Source organism: Schistocerca cancellata, chromosome 5 (assembly GCF_023864275.1).
Source record: "Schistocerca cancellata isolate TAMUIC-IGC-003103 chromosome 5, iqSchCanc2.1, whole genome shotgun sequence".
Classification (NCBI taxonomy): domain Eukaryota; kingdom Metazoa; phylum Arthropoda; class Insecta; order Orthoptera; family Acrididae; genus Schistocerca; species Schistocerca cancellata.
Window position 1 is genome coordinate 479,436,754 of NC_064630.1, and position 22,692 is coordinate 479,459,445.

At 44.2% G+C, this 22,692-nt stretch overlaps 1 protein-coding gene and 1 non-coding gene across 2 annotated transcripts in view; one reads left to right on the forward strand and one right to left on the reverse strand.

Annotated features, from left to right (window-relative positions):
• Window positions 1–1,326: 1,326 nt before the first annotated feature.
• Trnas-cga (transfer RNA serine (anticodon CGA)) lies at window positions 1,327–1,401 on the reverse strand. The gene has a single exon. It is a non-coding gene; the product is annotated as a tRNA-Ser (tRNA).
• Window positions 1,402–6,841: 5,440 nt separating this feature from the next.
• LOC126187673 (methyl farnesoate epoxidase-like) overlaps window positions 6,842–22,692 on the forward strand; it is a 195,187-nt gene continuing 179,336 nt past the window's right edge. Inside the window, exon 1 of the mRNA XM_049928905.1 lies at window positions 6,842–6,966. Within this exon, the coding sequence (XP_049784862.1) occupies window positions 6,858–6,966 (109 nt within the window). The 5' untranslated portion in view covers window positions 6,842–6,857. The remainder of the gene's footprint in view (window positions 6,967–22,692) is intronic.

Sequence of the window (22,692 nt, forward strand, 5' to 3'; positions counted from 1 at the left end):
TATTGGATATCTATGATGTAATAGATACTGTATGTATGAGACCCCGGTCTGATGTAGGAGAAGACCTGATGGCCCCAATCAGATCAGGTTAAATAAATAAATATAAACACATTTCATTACGCAACCAGGTATTGGAAATGATCACTAACTGATTACGACATATCCAGGAGGTTGCTGGTGGGACTGAGAATAAAACAATGTTAAATGTGTTTCAGTCCTTTATTGTTATGATCAGTATAACAATAAATCTTAAAAGAAGAGCAGTATTGACGTAACAGGGCATCTTGCGTTCAGTGGAAGTAGCGTTTTCTGTATGTGTATGGGCGCTGAAATCATTGTATTTAATTCCTTCTGAGTCCACAGTGATAGAATACACGACGGTTTTTCATGAAGCCCCCGAGAAAGAAGTGAAATGACATGAGGTCCAGGGATCTTGCAAGTCAATGTACAGATCTTCACCGTCCGCTAAACCGACTGCCGAAAGTACGAGTTAATGGTTCACTTGCCAGTTTTGCACCCAGATACTCTTGCGTGAACAGTCTGTAAATTGGCCACTTGTGTCGAGGAGGCAACGTTTAGAGTCCAAGAAAGTAATCGCCCGCGATACTGTCCCAACGTTCAGTACATGTAGTCTCTGATGACCTCAGATAACTGTTGTACCCCAAAAATGCGAGCTATGACAGCTGCACGTGCTCGGGTACTTGCATGATCTCAAAGCGTAACAGCAGGTCTTCCACAAAATCAGGTATGCACCCCTTCTGTGGCCTTCCTGCATTGGGCCTGTGTTCCATCAGTGTTTTGGTATTACCCGGTAAATGTGCGATAAAGCGTTTATCTTCGAGGAAAAGAAGTGTGCGGTATATTATCTGAGCGCTTCGATCAATGCCTTCAGCTGTACCGTATACAAAATGCATACCACTCAGTTCTGTCCATATTTAACGCTCCATGTTACGTACTGCGACCGTCCTCCAAGCACTACCGAGCCACATCATTTTTACTGGTTCGATGCGAACGTCAGGACGTCACAGGACTAAATGAAAAATTGATGTAACAATATCTAAAGAAGGTACACCATATATGAATGCGTATTACCAATACACAAGAAGGGGGACGAGAGAGATACAAACAACTACAGAGGAATATCGCTACTAGAGGTTGAATACAACGTGCTGTCAAAACTATTGCTCAAGAGAGTAGAAGATCTGGTAGAAAGTACAGTTGGCGACCACCAAGCGGGATTCAGGAAAGGAAGAGGTTTCCAGAATGAGATTTTCACTCTGCAGCGGAGTGTGCGCTGATATGAAACTTCCTGGCAGATTAAAACTGTGCGCCCGACCGAGACTCGAACTCGGGACCTTTGCCTTTCGCGGGCAAGTGCTCTACCAACTGAGCTACCGAAGCACGACTCACGCCCGCTCCTCACAGCTTTACTTCTGCCAGTATCTCGTCTCCTACCTTCCAAACTTTACAGAAGCTCTCCTGCGAACCTTGCAGAACTAGCACTCCTGAAAGAAAGACTGGCAGAAGTGAAGCTGTGAGACCGGGCGTGAGTCGTGCTTCCGTAGCTCAGATGGTAGAGCACTTGCCCGCGAAAGGCAAAGGTTCCGAGTTCGAGTCTCGGTCGGGCGCACAGTTTTAATCTGCCAGGAAGTTTCATATCAGCGCACACTCCGCTGCAGAATGAAAATCTCATTCTGGAAACATTCCCCAGGCTGTGACTAAGCCATGTCTCCGCTATGTAGGTAAAATACGGTTTCCCGGCCATTGACCTTCTTGTGCGAACGCACACGCTATGCCCGAACTCGTACGGGACTTGGTAGATTAATCTGCCACGAGTAATGAGTATGATGGGCAAATATCTATCAGGCGCACTACGAATGTAGTGGTGTGGACATGATGGGAATGTGGATCTCACGGGGAGCGTGCAAGGGATAAGTCCCTGCAGACGCACTGTCCTCTGTGCTCACGGTGGCTCAAATGGATAGAGCGTCTGCCATGTAAGCGGGAGATCCCGGGTTCGAGTCCCGATCGGGGGGCACACATTTTCAACATGTCCCCAATGAAGTACATCAACGCCTGTTTGCAGCTAGGGTGTCCATTTAATTATCATTTCATCTTCGCTATATCCTTTCTTTCAGGAGTGTAGAACAGATATTTATCCTGAAGCAACTGATAGAACACAGGGCCTTAAAAAACAAAAGACAGTAAAAACCTTCGTGGACTTCACAAAGACATATGACTCCATCGACAGACAGACTCTTGTTAGGATCCTGAAGAACAGAGGACTTGATGGAACTACACAAGAACTCATAAAAGAAATTCTGACAGACACAAAAGCAAGGGTGAGATTCAGAGGAGCACTGTCAGAAGAATTTGAGATCAAGACTGGTGTTAAACAGGGTGATGGATTGTCACCATTGTTGTTCAGTATAGCACTGGACGAAGTTATCAGGCAGTGGAGAGCAATAAACGAGGAAATGGGAATACCAAAGACCCATGTGGGGGACAAAAAGGACAACAGGGCTCAAGTGGACTGCCTAGCCTTTGCAGATTACATAGTAATATTAAGTGAGACGGAAGAAGACGCAAAGACACAACTCGACAACTTAAGTAAGGTAGCCAGAAAGGTGGGACTGAGGATCGCCTATAACAAGACAAAGACATTAAACACCACTGCAAACTGGGAAACACTGGAAGGCACTGTGCAAATGGTGGGCAAATTTAAATACCTGGGAGAATTTATAACAGGAAGGAACAGGAGCAAGGAGGGAGTAACAGAGAGGATAAAGAAGATGAGGTCAGCCTTCTGCATGACGAGAGAGTTATACAATAAAAAGGGTATATCCACAGCGGCAAAGATAAGCCACTACAAGGCAACAGTGAGGAATGCAGTATTATATGCTGCTGAGAGGATGACACAAGGAAGAAATGGGGCAGAGCAACTAGAGAAAGAAGAGAGGAAAATACTGAGAAAAATACTAGGTCCCAAAAGAGGTGGAGAGAGGTGGATGCGAAGACCTAGGGAAGAATTATACCGGAACATGAGAACAATATCCGGGGAAATCAGACTCAAAAGGGCAAGGTTTGGTGGGCATGTAGTTAGGATGAGTATGGACAGAATGACGAAGAGAGTGTGGGAAACAACATGGAGGACAAGGGGAAAGACAGGAACCAAGTGGATTGTTGAATTTCGGAAGGACTGGTTGGAATTGGGGATCAATGTCGAAGGAAAGGAAAATTGGAGGAACAAATATACACCGACAAATATTCCGGAGGTCAATGACAGAGAAGAATACAGGAAAAGATTAGAATGTCACCAGTGGAGCCGCCAGGAGAAACGGAAACTGAAAATCTCAGAAGAAGAGCGGGAGAGGAGAAAGAATGAATAGGTTCTGGAAGAAGAAGAGGAAAATGCAGTCCACGAAGGGGCTACCCGTGGTCCTACAGAGGCCGTAGCGTAAGAAGAAGAAGAAGAATGCGTAGTGTCTGTTCTTTTGGACATGTCCGAAAGAACAGACACTACGCATTCATATAACTGATTCGCCTAGGCGGGCAATGAATCCACCCTCTTCAGTGCGGATGCACGAGTACCCCGACCTCCTGCGAGAATGTAGTGGCGAGAATGCCGGAAATGGACAGGGACAGCGGATAGGTGGCGCTCTGTAGGAATGTGGGTCGGCCGTGAGGTGTGCCGAGGTAGTCCACGCAGCTGGCATAACACTGTGTCTTGGATGGTGCAGTGGTTAACGCACCTTCCTAGTATGCAGGGGCCCAAGGTTTGGGTCCCGCTCGGTATACATTTTCACTCATCGCCGCTAATTCTGCGTAATGTCCCGATGCAGCTGACATAAGTAATCCCTTCCCTTTCTTTTCCTTTCTCCCCCCTCCACCATCAATTTACATATAAGGTACACTGTGTTCATCTAGTTCCCGTGGGCGTACTTACGGATACGCAGTGCTCATTCCATATGCATTTCCGACACCTCGCTGCTTAACGAAATTCACTATCTGATTAGAAGTATCCGGATACATTAATGGGCATTATTATGAGGCGCATGCATCTTTTCCCTTTATGATACCCTTAACTATGTTGAAGACATAGTAGTTAGGTATCTGAATGTCTGTGGGGCAATGGCAGCCGATTCTTCTTGTGGAGCCGAAACCAGGGAATTTAGTTATATTGGGCTCAAAGGTCTGGAGTGAAGTTGACCCGGATGGATTAGATAAGTAATGAGGAGATTTTTGGCACAATATGACTAAGATATCTTCCAAACAGCTTCCAAACGGAAACAAAATAAAGCTGATACTACATTTAAAGTACATTTACTTCAAGAAGGTTCCCAGTTACTATATCAGAAAAAGCGTGAAGAATACGTAAGTTTAAATGTAAAAGCGGATAACATTAACCAGGAATGGAATAATATAAAGGAATCACTAAGTAAAACAGCAGCAGAAGCACTTGGCACAAGAAAGAAAAGTTTTTTTTTTTTTTTTTTTTTTTTTTTTTTTTTTTTTTTTTTCCAAAAGGGACCTGCTATACTGGGATGCTGAAATACGTAGCTAATTGAAAACAAGGAGCATGAATTCCCTAGACGATCAAGACATGAGACTTGATTATAAAACGAAATCAGCTCTACTCAAAAGGAAAGTCGAACAAGATAAAAACAATCATTGGGGAAAATGTATTACGGATATTGAACATGATGTCGAAGGAAAACAAGACAAAGCATACACGATAATGAAACATTTAAACAAGGAAGATAAGGACAATCTGCAAATGAACAGAGTATCTGAACCTAATTGGCTACAATATTATAAATCACTCTGGATGGATGTGCAAGATACACAGGTGGTTCTGTCTGACTCTGAACCAAATAGGAAAGTAGAGTTAATAACGTTGGAGGAGCTACAGGATGCAGTAACGTCTAGCAAGAATAGGAAGACTCCAAGGTGTGAAAAATTCAATACAGAGCTGATAAAATAGGTACCAAATATTGGAAAAGCAACATTCGATTTTATGAATATTTGCCGCCGAAGTGGCTATATACCTGGAAAGTGGAATATATAGCCCAGGTATACCCAGTCTGTAAGAAAGGAAACAGATATGAATGTCAGAACTGCAGAGGTATTAGCTTTCGGAATTCATGTTATAAATTATATGCTAGAATTTTAAGAAAGCAACAATCGCGAGTCGTTGAAACTACGCTATAAGATGCCCAACGTGGTGTTGGGTAGAGCATGTTTGGGCTGTATCTTCACCATGACATAACTAATAGAAAAACACGTGAATTCAATTCACCAAATTTTCTTGCCTTCATTGACTACGAAAAGGCATTTGACAAAGTAAATTGAAACAATGTGTTGGAAATTTTAAGAAACAGAGAGAGTCCATCTCATGTGAGCTGTAGAGGTTCCATACATGAATAACAAAATACAAATAATAACAGCAGGCAGTAGACATAATCTGACTGAAATAAACCAAGGAGTTAGACAAGGGTGTCCGTTCTCACCCACTCTTTTTAAATTTAACGATGTGGATATCAGTACTCTTCTTTTTGCTGACGGCCAAGTACTTAATAGGCAAAATGCAAACGTCTTACAAGAAACAGTCTTTGATCTAGTTAAAATAGGCAGAGAATACAAAATGAAAGTCTCCATCAAAAAGACAAAATCAGTGGCACTTTTAGGACACCTGCCCGTGCGAGTTAATATTGAAATTGTTAAGCAGGTCACAGAGCAAGTTAATACATCGAAATATTTATGGTGCAGTATTATGTACAGGGCGATCAACGAGATATAAATATGTTAGATCCGTTTAACTATTTATATAGAATTTTTCACAGAATATTGGGAAAGAAAGTTCACAGAGATACTCTTCTGAAGTTCTATAAGGTCCTGGCTATACCAGCACTGTACAGTTGATGCGATAACTGGACTCTTAAGAAGAGAGAGATGAAAAGAGAATAGAAGCATATGAAATGAATTTCCTTGGACACGTGGCTGGATACACTTTGATGAATAGAAAGAGAAATTATGAAATCTGAGCTGAACTGAATATGCAAAACATAATTGATATAATAAAAGAATATCAGTTAAGACGGGAAGACAGTACTCCAGCTGGAAGAATCATTAAAGCCATACAGTATAAAACAAGAAGCAAAAGATCTTTAGGAAGGCCGATGAAATGTCTTGAACGGTTTTGAGGGAGATGGAACAGACCAAAAGATGTAGGCGTGCATGTATGACTAAAAGAAAGAATGGTTAATAGGACACTTTCTGAGGCATCAAGGAATCCTCAGTTTGGCAGTAAAAGGGAATGGTGGGGGTGGGGTGAGAGGGGGGGGGGTTGTAGGCGGAGAGCAAGGTTTGAAAACAGTAAGCAGATTCAACATGATGTACGTTGCAGAATCTTTGTGGAAATGAGGAGGTTTGCGCACGATACACTAGGCTGGCGAGCTGCAGCAATCCAGTCTTCGGGCTCAAGACAACATAACAACTTGTTTGAAATACGCTTGTATCTTGTACTTGTAGAGTACGAATGTAGATGTAGAAATAGAAGTAGAAACTGTAAGGCAGGAAGTGCGTAAATGGAAGTTCTCTACCTGTATTGGAAGCGGTCAGAGTGACATGCAAACTAGGCATTGGTCTGGAGCTGACAGATACGGGCAAGATGAGGGAACGAGCCATCTGTCTTCGCGAGCGGCGAAGAGTGCGTCAGCGAGCCGCGCAGCAGCGGGGCTGGGTGAGCTGAGCTCCACTCCCCTCCCTGCCCCGCCCTCCGCGGCTGCTCTGCGCGGACGGCCGGTCCGTCACCGGACGCGGCGTCAGTTCAGTGCTCGTCGGGCCAGCCGCCGGCAATGGGAAGAGACGACATGCTTTCTCTGGTGCTGCCTCTGCTGCTCGCCGCGGTCGCCCTGGCCGTGTGGCTCTGGGGGCAGCTGAGGCGCCCTCCGGGATACCCGCCAGGTAAGGCGCCACCTGCTGATGCAGAACGTCCTTATTGGAGGCCCCTACACACACACACACACACACACACGAAGCTATCGGCTGGTCAACCGCCTGACCAATTTCGTGCCAGCTTTCCTACGTCCCGACCGACTGCACTCAGCGATGGCAGCGCCGCAGCCCTCATTGTTGTGACTCAACCATCTTATGTTCATTGTTTATGTTTTACGAGATGCCGCTTGATTTTACACAGAAACAGAAAAGAGGGGTTTCCCCTGGCTGTATCAGAGGTAACAAGGCTAACCAGTAAAAAAGTTGAGAGAAAGCTGTGGGCACAGAAGTGGCTTAACCCTTTCAGACCCTCTGGCTACAATTGTGTACCTTAACTCTTACAGTGCCTTAGCTGCAACAGAAGTCTTTTCCCAATGGAAACCTTAGGTACACATTTGTGAATGTCATTACGTGCAAGTGCCGCCAACTGTTGAGCGCCACTATGAAAATATCAGCAAGTAAATGTAGCAGTGACCACCCCGCCCTGCTGCAACGGTCGCAGGTTCGAAACCTGCCTCAGGCATGGATGTATCTCCTTAGGTACTTAGGTTTAAGTAATTCTAAGTCTAGGGGACTGATGACCTCAGATGTTAAGTCCCATAGTGCTTAGAGCCATTTGAACCATTTATTCGTGACCACCGTAATACACGGATATGGTTGGTTCGCTATATTCCATTGTATAATTTAATATTGTTATTATTATTTTGCAGGATACCTATTGAATAATCATTTTACTATTTATTACAATAGAGAATATTTCGTAATTAGTTAGTTTAGTCCATAAAATTAAGACAAATAAAAAAAATTGTGTGAAATCTTATGAGACTTAACTGCTAAGGTCATCAGTCCCTAAGCTTACACACTACTTAACCTAAATTATCCTAAGGCCAAACACACACACCCATGCCCGAGGGAGGACTCGAACCTCCGCCGGGACCAGTCGCACAGTCCATGACTGCAGCGCCCTAGTCCACTCGGCTAATCCCGCGCGGCTTAAGACAAATTATCAAAGTATATTTTGAAGAAGGGTACTTACTTTTGTTAAAATTTGCATCTAAATCATTAATTAATCACCTAAGAGCAGATCCACATATAGAAAAATTTTCCTTCCGTCAGAAAAATTCAGGTCTGAAAGCGTTAAGGAGCTGGGCGCCGATGATTTTCGTAATTATCTAACAATGGCTGAAACTTGCATTTCGGCGCTGCTGAACATCATCAAATCATTCTTAATGATAAACAGTACAGTCGTGAGAGAGGCTGTAAGCTGCAAGGAGAGGCTGCTAACTACATTACAATTAGTGGCCAGTGGCAGGAGATAAGAGGACCTCAGATTCAGCGCTATTGTATCCCCACAATTAGCAACTGAAATTATTCCTGACACCTGCAGTGTGATTTCTGGTTGACTGAGGAAATACATCATGGTAAAGCAAAATATATAAAACATGTTCACGTAAACGATATTAATTTATTTATACACGTAGCATAAAGGAAATTGGAAATTTTTGGTAAGTTCATATGGGACCAAACTGCTGAGGTCATCGATATCTAGGCTTACATATCACTTAATCTAAGTTAAACTGACTTACGGTAAGGACAACACACACACCCATGCCCGAGGGAGGACTAGAACTTCCGACGGGAAGCCGCGCTATGGTTCAAATGGCTCTGAGCACTATGGGACTCAACTTCTGAGGTCATTAGTCCCCTAGAACTTAGAACTAGTTAAACCTAACTAATCTAAAGACATCACACACATCCATGCCCGAGGCAGGATTCAAACCTGCGACAATAGCGGTCTCGCGGTTCCAGACTGCAGCGTCTAGAACCGCACGGCCACTTCGGCCGGCAAGCCGCGCTATCATAAAGGATGACACGTAAGTTAAAGAAATTCATTTGACATTCGAAGAAGAAAGACTCCACATGGTGGTGGCACACGTCATCGAATGACATTTGACAAGGGTCAGAAATGTAAAAACTAAAGAAATCCCATACACTGCTCTTCGTAGCACAAGGCTTGGTTGTAGTCTGTGTTTCTTGTAACACTTATACCAATAAAGCAAGGGTGTTTGTGGAATTAACGTACATTAAATGTCGATATGTCGGTTTTTAGATTTTGTTTCCGACAAGTACCGGAAGTAAAACCTAAAACCATAAATGCAAAATGTCGACGGACTTCCATTCTCTCTATATGCCACACGAAACAGTTATGAATGCATTAAATTAGAAAAAAAGGCTTTATTTCTTGTATCTGTATGCTATACTCATCGCATGACGTGTCTCACAAACATCCCTAGTCTTTAAATTTCATCAGAAACTCTATCACAGTTTCGTCCACCTCGCATTCTGTAGAACAACATTGAATCCCGCGCGCAGTGACGAAAGATGAACTTTAGCCGGGCGGTTGGCACGACAGCTCTCCACACGGCACGATTTGTTAGGTGAACTGGTGGGAGGCGTCGGCTGTCGTGTGGTCCCACCTGCCCGACATCCCGACAGTTCGTCGGTCGGTCGGTCAAAACACCTACACACGGCTGTTTTGTCGGTCGGTTGGTTGGTGTGTTGTGATTCCATTAACGCCGAGAAAAGTAATTTAAGACATATGGGGCAGCAAATGTCGCGAAATACCCCAAAACTGGATGACAAATGTTGAATATGTGACGTCACATCCAAAATACGGAGGGTAGTTATTTTCAAGCGCATGCGCGAAGGGATGATTGAGCTAAGCAATAATTCCATTCAAGTAGAAGTTGTAAATTTCGAACATCTCCTGTAAATGTGATCTGTTGTAAACGTAGATGTTACAAAATTATTGTCCTTGCTGTCACCAAGCAAAAGCTGTCCTTATTTTGTGTTCCTTTACTTTCTCCCTTCTTTTCTTGTTTACAGACATTATGTAGTAAAAAAAACGCAGATCAGTTAGTGGTAATGAAGCAATCCGGACGCTAATACTCATTTACTTGTGACACAACACGGTAGCTTTTTGTTGTGCTGTATTTTGCGATAAACCATCGGAGACCACGAGACCGGTAAGTAAATTAACACCTCAATGTAAAAACGCAATTGTCTCAGGCAATGAAAAAAATACTTTCTGCAACACTTGGGTTGGGATGACTAGGTGCGGCAGACCGATATGCTCAACCGCTGCACGTGCGGCGAGTTACGTCATCTTTTGATTTCACATGTTCAACATTTGTCATGCCCTTTTGTGACATTTCCTATCATTTGCGGTCCCATGTATCATATCTTACATTACCTGTCTGAGAGTCAACTACGTCGCTTCGGAGGTTTTTAAACGCTAGTTACACTCATGCTCATAAATTAAGGATAATTGCAGAATGTGGTGCCACTCCATTCGCTGATATCTTCTGTTTCAAGCTACTCCTCCACGATGGCAGTTCGGTAGCGCCGTGCGTTATCATCCATCGGGAGGAAGGTGGGACCCACTGCACCCCTGAAAAGACGGACATACTGGTGCAAAATGACGTCCCGATTCACCTGACCTGTTACAGTTTCTCTGTCAAAGACGTGCAGGGGTGTACGTGCACCAATCATAATCCCACCCAACACCATCAAACCACGACCTTCATACAGGTCCCTTTCAAGGACATTAAGGGGGTGGTATCTGGTTCCTGGTTCACGTCAGATGAAAACTCGGCGACAATCACTGCTCAGACTATACCTGGACTCGTCCGTGAAAATAACCTGGGACCACTGTTCTAATGGCCATGTACCGTATTCTTGACACCAGGCTTTACGGGCTCTCCTGTGACCAGGGGTCAGTGGAAAGCCCCCCCCCCCCCCCCCGTACTGTAGCGCCTGGACACGTTTACTGTCTGCTGGGATCGTTGCCATAATTTTTAGATCACACTTTGTGGCACATGGAGGGCCTGTGCTACGACCTGCTGGGTTTTACCAGCCTCCAGTCGCCCTAGTATTCTAGCCCTCGTAACGTCATCAGTATGTGTTCTTTGAGCCATTTTCAACACACAGTCACCATTAACACGTCTCAAAACGTCTGCACACTTACTCGCTGCACCGTACTCTGACATGCACCTACACACCTCTGGGTATGTGGACTGCTGCCAGCGCCACCGTGCGACGACCGCAGGTCAGACGCACCGCATGGTCATACGCCGAGGTGATTTAAACTCGCAAACCACCCACCAGAGCGTTATTTTACCATGTATCAGCATTATCCTTAATTTATGAGCATGAGTGTTGAATCACTCTGTATAGCCGCGAAGGGAGGTGCGCCCTACACATCTTCTGTATATCAGTTACTGACAAATCCACGGCGGATAACACTTGTTGCTGCGCTAACTCCTACTGTATAACGTGTGCAGTTGTAAATTGGGAGCAAGATTCTAGAAATTGCCTATTTCGGTACGACTGATTAGCTGAATCTGAAGATGTGTCGCACTGCAAGAACTTTACCGGATGTCTACAACTAATAGTATCTCAAGAGACTGACAACAAAATATGTCAGAGTTGTTTGAAAGCAAAATTTTCCGCATTTGTAATCAAATAGAAGATATGAAAGGATTCTATGAACACTTAAAAGTGAAATATAATACCGCCGACGACGAACAAGTGCTCGACATCGGTTTGGTAAATTAAAAAACGTATAAGAACAACGCACCGATGTCATTATATGGGGTGTTTCTCATTAACGTTTAGAAAACCACCAAAGCGACGCAGATGACTTGGAGAAAAGTAAATTAATATGAGACACATGGAGCCACGCACGTGCGAGAGGTACGTCATCTGCTGACGTCACATGTTCAACATTTGTCATCCTCTTTTGGGATATTTCCTGACATCTGCGGCCCCATGCGTCTTGTCTCAGCGTTATCTACTCGGGCTACAACTTTGCTTCCGCATTTTTTTTCTCAAAGTTCTCAAAGTTGCTGGCCACTACTTTCTCCCATCTTTCGGGCAGCATACGAATCACGTGGCGGAAGAACTGGGCGTCTTTCGAGAATATCCATGCATCGATCCAATTTTGCAATTGTTCATATGACAGGAAGTGCAGGGCAGCCAGGCCGTATGCCATTGAACTAAAAAGTTCTTAGTCAAAGGGAGCAATGTCTGGAGAATACGGCGGGTGGGGTAGGATTTCCCATTTCAACGTTTCCAGGTATGTTTTGGCGGGTTTTGCGACATGGGGTCGAGCACTGCCATGCTGCAAAATCACCTTTTCATGTATATCGTTGTACTGTGGCCGTTTGTCTCTCAGTGCTCGGCTCAAACACATCAATTACTTTCGATAACGATCTCCTGTGATTGGTCTCGTCGGTTGCAGTAGCGCCGAAAGCTTTCTCTCTTTCACAACCATGCCGGACTTCAATGTCGAAATCATCGCTCTTTAAGCATCGAAACCATTTTCTGCAAAGTTCTGTCACTATCAGGCGTCTCATCATAGGTCTTACCCAGCTTTTTATGAGCCTCAGCTGCAGATTTCTTCATATCAAAGCATAAAATTAAAACCTCCTGCAGATGACGATAATTGGGCTCGTAATTTGACATATTCAGCCGAAAATAACTTTAAGATGCAATCAAAAATCGACTAATATTCTGCTGGCGTTATGTTCTCAATTGCCTAAGCTTACTGTATGACACTTACGACCTACGACTTGCACCACTACTTTTCACTAATGCCGTCTACTGCAAAACGGCGGAAGCAAAGTTGTAGACCTAATACGTCGCTTAGGAGGGTATAAAACGTTCATAAGAATCACCCTGTATATAAAATAAAAAGTCTTTCATCAATGATCGTCATCAATCCGAAGATTGTTTTGGACATCACAGTGCTTTATGAGGCATGGTCCTGTTGGAGGGTGTATGTCGTTGCCTGCCTCCGACCTACGGACCGACCTACAGTTTAAATTGAATTCCGAACCACGGCATTTTTCACAGCAACAAACACAGCCAAACATGAAAGAAGCGGCAAGTGGCAGACAAAAATTTTAGGTTTGACCAGGACCAAAACCAAGATCTTTGGACTTGTAATGTGGCATTTTTAACACTCTGTAGGCGCCCCGGTGGTCCCGGTCGCCTACGGTGGACTGGAAGCCGAGTAGTGACCTCTCCAGTTGACAGGATGCTAGGAAATGACTGTTGACGTGTCAGAAACGCCAAAGAAACATTATTAATTCATGACACCTTTATTCCTGCCGAGTACAATGTGGCCCGCGTAACACAGGCTGACTGAGCTTGGTGATATCAACGACCTTCCCCGAGTCCTCGCTCACTCGGAGCGATGACACCAGCTCCGGGCTGCACCAGTCTTGCTAGCGCAGCGCTGCGTGCTGTGACGTAGCGGTGGAATGCCCTTACGTCGGCCGCGGGTGGCTGGCGGCGCCCTGCTGGCCGGCCGGCTCGGCGGCGGACGGCAGGTCGCTTCGCGTAGGAGGCTCCGGGTTGGAGTCCCGACGCTGTCGGCACGAGAGGCGTTCTCGTTGTGCGGAGTGTACTCTATCCCATTCCGTCTTCTTCCCTGCTCCTCCTGGTGGCTCGTCCGCGGTGGACGGGCAGAACGGGCTGCAATCCCCCAGCGTCATCGGCTCACCCGGTTGTGACGGCAGATGCACAGGGCCTAGGCCCTGCATGATCTCGACGACGGCTCACTGATGTGGTCAGCATTGGCGGCGAGCGAATCTGCCGCGATGTCTGCTAATCCTGGGTTGATGATTGACAGCGGCAGCAGAGAGAACAAGAGCTGGTACTGTCCCCTCACGTCTGCCACTGGATGGGCCGCCCTTACTGCAACATCTCCTTAATAAAGATCACCGAACTGAGCGCTACCCAGCGTCCCAGTACACATCTAACTGCAAGTCTAACTGTGAGTGCCTTGTTGCTGTCAAAGCTGGCGTATTTAAAGGAAGCATGAGCGATGTCCTGACGTCATGCTCGTTTGTAATGAACGCATTCGTTCCACTTATACTGCTGATTTATCTGTCATACTTGCCCCTTGCATGGAGAGCTGCATCAAACCAGTCTAAGGACTGAAGACCACAACAACAACAACAACTTGCCCCTTAGGTGTTCTTGTGACAGAGTTACGTGTTGTTACGGCAGACTTACGCAAAGTTATGAAATGCAGTACAGCTAACGCTGTACCTCTGTCTTACACTCTACGAAAGTCTCCGTCTGACTCAAACCCGCTTGCTAAGCAATTCTCTCTCGCCTGTTGTGTGTAACCACTGCCCCTGCGTGACGACACATTCCGATACATGTGCAATCTTCTTACCTCTTGGCTAAGCTACTGCCTTTGGCTCTCGGCATAGGCAACGAAACTTTGACAATATTCCACGTTTCCAACTCTTTACTATTCCGTGACACTACAACTCAGACATATTCTTTTCCTTTTTTTGTGTCCCATATTGCCGTACATCCCCTCGTTTCCCCCTCCAAAAATACCTTCATTGGCTAGCTTCTCACGCTATATTCCGTAACGTGCTTTTTTGCCGTTTTCTCCTCTTCCTTCTCGTCATTTAATCCTTAAGTCTGCTACCAAGCCATTTCAAAAAATAGTAATACACCCAATATATTTCTGCAGGTAAATTGCTTTGATACTTAAAAGCTGACAACATCGAATCAGTATACACAAAATGTCCCACCGATGTTGCATGGCGTATTGTGCTCAGTGAAATGTTGCTGGTAGAGGATGCTTCTTACCATTGTTACGTGGGACATGGTGCTTCGAATGAATGTCCCATAGCAGAGAGTGCTTGGTACCAATGTTATCAAGATTATTATGGAAGTCACTTTTTTAGTTAATCTTCTGGAATTATGTCCTCATATGAGTATACCTAGTGTTTCCAACAAGCTAAGAAATATTTCTTAAGACTACAAAACTTTCATTAAAATATTTTTACTTTAGACAATAATTTTACCTTACGCAAAAAATTAAAACTCTAAAAATAAATTTCTGAGTAGGAGCGAAAATCATGTTGCAATTCAAATGGTTCAAATGGCTCTGAGCACTATGGGACTTAACATCTATGGTCATCAGTCCCCTAGAACTTAGAACTACTTAAACCTAACTAACCTAAGGACAGCACACAACACCCAGCCATCACGAGGCAGAGAAAATCCCTGACCCCGTCGGGAATCGAACCCAGGAACCCGGGCGTGGGAAGCGAGAACGCTACCGCACGACCACGAGATGCGGGCTCATGTTGCATATCAACAATAATAACAAGCATAGAATTTAATTTCTTCGGAGCAGGATACAAACTTTAGGGAAAAAACCACTTTTTCACCTTCGATATCTACAATAAATCGTTTGGTTCTTAAACTTAATTTATGAGTCCTTTGTATGATTTTCAGATTTTCTTTCTTTGCTATTTTGACTGGATTAATGTAAGCTGAATGAATGTGTTTACGCAGATGCATGTTTTAGGTTTTTCGTGATAATTGTAACCCATGCTCAGCACCTAGACTACATGCGCGTGGGTGAAGGCCTAAACTTCACTCAACCTGGCCTGTAGAAGTGACGTAACAGCGTCGGAATGGACCAAGATGTTTCTCGTGTCAGTTTCACATTTTTCTATACAGCCATGCTAACTGAACAGCAGAATTTGTAACTGTACCGCTTGATATTGCGCTGTGTAACCCCGTCAAAACAGAGAAGGTATCAACTTCTGGGAAAAGACATGTTGTTGATATTGAAATCTCACAGTTTTCTGTCTCACCTGTAGCACAGAAAATAATATTTTCTCTTACCAAATAATAGATGGACACATCCACACAATAACATGTCCATATTCTTCAGAGACTATTTCAGCGGCTCTGCCGGCTGAAACTGAATATAGCTTCAGAAAGCCACCTCAGGTTTTGCATGTGCATGAACAAAATGTAATATCTGCTCTAAGTTATGTTTATGGGGTACGTGGAAAATGCTGGCCGAGTGTACTACAGACTTGATTGTACAGGGGGTTTCAAAAAGTACTTTCCAACTTGAAAATTCATATAAAGTAATTCATAGTACCTACAGAGGTAATTATAGTGTCGGTTTGAAGAGAAATACGTAAAGTTTTGTTTCGCTTAGTTCACTAGTGCCGAATAGCAGCGCTAGTGGCAGTTGCGTTAAAGATGGCTCGCTTCACTGGATCTGAGCGTGCTAGCTGTTTGTTTTGGTATGAAGAATCGAAGTCGGCGACAACAGTTCAGAGTAATTTTCGTACCAAGTACGCTAAAGATCCTCCTAGTAGGCCCACATTTTATGAGTGGCATAATTGTTTTGTAGAAACGGGGTGCTCCGTGAGAGAATCATCAACGTGATAGTGTACCTAGATATCTTACAACAATTTTTGATACCACAGATCGATGAGGATGACCAAGAACGAAATGTTTACTTCATGTAAGATGGTGCACCACCCCACTACCTGGCTGATGTGAGGGATTTTCTCAGTGACCGCTTCCCAGGTCAATGGATTGTCCGTGATGCACTAATTCCATAGCCCTCACATTCCGCAGACCTGTCACCACTCGATTTTTTTTTATGGGGTTCATAAAGGATATCGTGTTTGTACCTTCTGTGCCGGCTCCTCTACCTGAACTTAGAGCAAGAATTTACGCCACCACTGAGCAAGTTACACCTGAAATGCTACAGCGAGTTTGGGAAGAAACTGACTTCCAATGGGATGTGTGCAGGATAACCAACGGAAGCCACATACAGTCTTTACTTGAAGGTGAAAAAACTTGATGTGTTTCACACAAAACAACACTAAACCCAGCTCTATATCTTCTTTCAATAAATTTATGTGAATTTTTCAAGTTGTCAAGTCCTTTTTGGAACACCCCATAAAGTACTGGTGAGGAAGCAAAGGGGTGTTGTAGCGTTGCTCTTGGGGGAAGAAAATAAAAAGAATTGTTACTTTTTTTAATGTCGAAAAAGTGAATATTTTTGGTGGGCCACTTGGCAACAGAATCAGGGATTTATTACGCTATTATAATAACATACGTTGACCATTAAATACCTGAATAAGAGCAGCATATTGATATATATATTTGAGATCGTTCGGAAGAAACATTATCATTTCTGTGCATTTTTTATAGTCGCGATGTAGTCATACCCGGATCAACACTAAGGGACCAGAAGATTTATAGACTTTAAAAGAAATGCAACACTACACAAAAAAGTTGGTTCAGAAATAATAGGAAAACGATAATGTTCCTTCTGTCTCATGCTGCGTTCGGCCCGTCAGCGTGATCGTAATTTCTGATGATGAAGTAACACAAAAATAATTATCATTCAGGTAAATAAGGAGATGGAATCATCAAGTTTAATTTACGAAAATAAGCACACTTATCTTTAACACACGTTTTTTTTAATGCTACGTACCTTTTCATATTAAATTACAATAGATGACCATAGTGGTTAAATACTTTATACATCACAGTCAAAATGTCCTCTTGATGCTGTCTGTTCGTAATCAGTTACAAGAAACTACATGTTTTCTGATTAAAAAAAATAACAATTAGCATATTCACTCAGTATTTTCACATAAAATATAAAATACAGTTGTGGAACGCAGCAAGTCCGAGTCCACCTTTCATAGAATACAAACAGTAAAAGGTGAGGCGCCAAAAGCCTCATTTGTCTTGAAACAACAGAATTCTTTTTTATACCATTAATCGATACATGTACATAGAGATTTACTGGCACCGCGCAAGAACGGCAAAGATAAAGAATAATAGATTCTGTCGCTGCTATGCGATGGTTCATTTCTTTTACTTTACAATTGTTCGATGACTTTAGGCCATCAGGCGTTTACTATTGAGTGTATATTAATGTTTGTGAGGCGAAAATTACTAATATTACAGTGTTCAGGGACACGGCGTTGACCTCCGCACGACACAGTGTGGGACTAGTCCTATTTCTGCAACGCGGTAAGGGTAGGTACGAGGAAGCGAGGAGAAAATGTTGGGGAGTCCACTTCTACGCTGTTCTCTAAAGCTTCGCATCGGTCTTGACTACAAAAGAGCGCAGAAACCGCAGCCACGCCAACAAAACGTGGGAAGTGTGGCACCACACAAACGAAAGATGCAATAGTTCCCGTCGCACTCGGCAACGTGTAATATGTTTTTTAGTAGAATCGCAGATCATTGATTTTTAGAAATGGGTGATAATCCTGTACTGAATGAAAACTCTATAGCACAGAAGTCTATAGCCTGATAACGGCAATGAAAGTGTCATGCACTTTGTATCACATGCCAAAAAAGGAATAATCCAGAACGGTAACATACAGATACACAACATAACAAACCAATGTTCTTAGAGTATAGCTGTTGGAGTATTCTTGAACGTACTCGAGGCTCCAATATTGTAACACACGTAGAGGAAACAAAGTTTCTCACAAAGAAGCAAAATCGGTTCAAGAAATACCAGTCTAGAGAAGAACAACGTTTTTTTTTCACACACAGTATTTTCCGAGTAGAAGACGCAGGTCAAGAGGTTGATTGCCTTTCCCTTAACTCCAAAACCCACGTTCTACACTGTGGCACATTGCCATCGAACGAAATGATGAGGTGTTTTTCTTTTTATCTTTTAATTTTACACTCCTGGAAATGGAAAAAAGAACACATTGACACCGGTGTGTCAGACCCACCATACTTGCTCCGGACACTGCGAGAGGGCTGTACAAGCAATGATCACACGCACGGCACAGCGGACACACCAGGAACCGCGGTGTTGGCCGTCGAATGGCGCTAGCTGCGCAGCATTTGTGCACCGCCGTCGTCAGTGTCAGCCAGTTTGCCGTGGCATACGGAGCTCCATCGCAGTCTTTAACACTGGTAGCATGCCGCGACAGCGTGGACGTGAACCGTATGTGCAGTTGACGGACTTTGAGCGAGGGCGTATAGTGGGCATGCGGGAGGCCGGGTGGACGTACCGCCGAATTGCTCAACACGTGGGGCGTGAGGTCTCCACAGTACATCGATGTTGTCGCCAGTGGTCGGCGGAAGGTGCACGTGCCCGTCGACCTGGGACCGGACCGCAGCGACGCACGGATGCACGCCAAGACCGTAGGATCCTACGCAGTGCCGTAGGGGACCGCACCGCCACTTCCCAGCAAATTAGGGACACTGTTGCTCCTGGGGTATCGGCGAGGACCATTCGCAACCGTCTCCATGAAGCTGGGCTACGGTCCCGTACACCGTTAGGCCGTCTTCCGCTCACGCCCCAACATCGTGCAGCCCGCCTCCAGTGGTGTCGCGACAGGCGTGAATGGAGGGACGAATGGAGACGTGTCGTCTTCAGTGATGAGAGTCGCTTCTGCCTTGGTGCCAATGATGGTCGTATGCGTGTTTGGCGCCGTGCAGGTGAGCGCCACAATCAGGACTGCATACGACCGAGGCACACAGGGCCAACACCCGGCATCATGGTGTGGGGAGCGATCTCCTACACTGGCCGTACACCACTGGTGATCGTCGAGGGGACACTGAATAGTGCACGGTACATCCAAACCGTCATCGAACCCATCGTTCTACCATTCCTAGACCGGCAAGGGAACTTGCTGTTCCAACAGGACAATGAACGTCCGCATGTATCCCGTGCCACCCAACGTGCTCCAGAAGGTGTAAGTCCACTACCCTGGCCAGCAAGATCTCCGGATCTGTCCCCCATTGAGCATGTTTGGGACTGGATGAAGCGTCGTCTCACGCGGTCTGCACGTCCAGCACGAACGCTGGTCCAACTGAGGCGCCAGGTGGAAATGGCATGGCAAGCCGTTCCACAGGACTACATCCAGCATCTCTACGATCGTCTCCATGGGAGAATAGCAGCCTGCATTGCTGCGAAAGGTGGATATACACTGTACTAGTGCCGACATTATGCATGCTCTGTTGCCTGTGTCTATGTGCCTGTGGTTCTGTCAGTGTGATCATGTGATGTATCTGACCCCAGGAATGTGTCAATAAAGTTTCCCCTTCCTGGGACAATGAATTCACGGTGTTCTTTTTTCCATTTCCAGGAGTGTATTTTTGATACATGTGTTACATAGGGCAGTATGTGCGAAAAATCGCATGGCTGTAGAATGTACCAATATATGGAATATGAATATCAGTGCATACAGCGTATTTGTAGTACTGACCATTACAAATAGTGTCCTGCCGCACAGTATTTTTTTCTTTGCCACCTTAGATCAAAATACATATTGTCACAGACAGTTAACAGGAATTTGCAACTGTATGTGTTACATGACAGTTTCAAACAAAAGCTTCTATTTCTTACTACAAAAGAAGTATTTCATTGTTTAAAATGGGGTTCAAGCAGGTACTTTTTACATTAGATTTAAATCATTACTAACAATAAAATAGTAAAATGGTGGCGTCTCTCAGTCTGTCTCTTCGAACACGCTAGTCTCCAAAACTACTAGACATATTTTTATGGGTTTTCCACAGGTAACTTGAGAGTGGCTTGGGGTAAGACATAAGCTTTACTTCATCAAAATTTGATAAAGAAAAGAAAGATATTGCAAATTTAAAGTTTTATCCATGCTGACAAAATGCGAAAGTAGTTCTGTACGAGACGTTCCCAATACTAAACCACTGAACCGATTTCGATGACGTTTTGTATGGAGATAGCTTGAACCCTGAGGAAAAACATAGGCTACATTAGAAAATAAAAGAAAATCGTCTCCTAAGAGGGTGAAGTAGGGAACGGAACATATTTTTTGCTTCATTAAAGATAAGCCATGTTAAAAAAAATTATAAAATTTGCTGCCTAATGCACACGTTGGGTAACGTACAGCTACTTCAGGCAGTCTCATGAGGATAGCTGACGTTATTGCCTATGCAATACCTTACTTACTCACAGTCACTCACCGTAACAAAACTATTAATATGCGTGCACAGCCGCAGGTATTAGCTAGTAAAGATATATTACCTCTTGTACATTTAATAATATTTGACAATGAATTGAAAAGTTCAAGGACGACATCCTCTCATGATTCGAATTGCTCTTTACTGGGCTGTGGAGATCTTTTTTGAGTCTGGCAGAGTGGCACACTAGACACGCATTCAGCAGGAGGGTAGTTCTAATCGTCTGATTAAGTTTTCCGTGATTTTCTTAAGATGTTTTGTCACCTAAATGGTGTCAAACCCAAAATTCCTCGAAATCATGATTGGCATGTATAGCTTTTTTCCAGTACAATAATGTACTTTTTGTGTACTGTAACTTGACATTGCCCCTGTGGGGTTCTAGGAGAGGATGTAAACGACCCCCTTTTCTCGTAGTGGCCATTGTCACAAGGCAGACAGAATACAAAACTAACAGGCACTTACCAGTCTACGAAAGCAGAGGTAATGCACAAAGCTATCAGTTGCGTAAGTACCTTTATATAGTCGAAACTGAAATATTCTTCCCACAAATTATAAAATACTGCTAGGTAGAACTGTTGCTAATTAATATTGCCACCGAGCAGAAACAAGACAATACCGCCCGGATTCTGTCTACTCTTCCGCTTCCAGCAACCATTGTATTAACTGCCAAGTTAAATAGTGGTTATGGCACATTTTACTGAACTTAACAAGTAGAGTGTACCCCAAGGACGAGCCAAATGAGGGTTAATGTTCTCACTGACGAAAATGGAAAGTGGAAATGGAACGCTTTGTGCAGATGTTCATCATATAAGAAGCGTTAAGATTAAACTTCTATTCGAAATTAATGTCAATCATCAACAAGGGATGTGACCCCCATAGGTACAGAGACGCTCTTGTATACGAGGCGGCATGGAAGCAAACAGGCTCCGATGGTTGTCTTGAGAAATTTGTTGACGTGCCTGAGACACGGGCTGTATCAGTTCATGAATATCGTTGGCTAGACGCTGGTATGAAAGTTTACGTTTTTCTGTCACATCCCAGACAAGGACTATGAACGAAAAATCAGGAGACCAGGATGGCCAGCAAACGATTCTTACATTCCCCAGACATTTGTAGTGTACAGTCCATAGTGTGATCTAACATTGTTCTGCTGGAATATGCCATTTGGTATTCTGATCACGAAGGATATGACAACAGGGTTTGGCGTTCCTTCCACCCTTAAACAACTACCAAATTAGTCCTCTTGTCAAGACCAGTAGCTTCCGACACAATGATTCTAGGACTTGGAAGGTATAAGTCCGGAGAGTCGCTGCTTCCTGTAACCTTTCATCAGGTCGTCTGCAGACACACTGGTCTCGATCTGACCGACACAAACAGAAGCGAGACTCGCTGAACACCACAGGTTACCACTCAGTGTTCCAGTCGACTCTGGCCCTACAGCATCTACGTCTTTATTACTTGTGATATGATGTCACCGGGAAACGACGCATGGCAACTCAAGATTTCAACCCATCTGTCCGACAGCTCGTGGTGACACTCTGAGCAGCAAAATCTGCCTGTATTTCAGCTGTTGTCATAAGTCTACTGGTGAGAGCCTGTCGAACAATCCAATGATCTTCTAGTAGTTCTTGTGGAAGGACTTATGCCTACTCACCTCTCTGTACTGTTGTCGTGTGTCCATCTTGTCACGACTCGTTCTGCAATGATTGTACCACAGCTAACTGTCTGTGCGATCTGTTGGTATGATGATCCATGGTCTCACATGGCAATGATTCAATCTTTCCCAAAGTCGTAAAGATGACAATAATCTGCTCGTGTATGTCATCTAGGCATGCTGTGTAGCGATCTCCATCTGAAAAGTCCAAC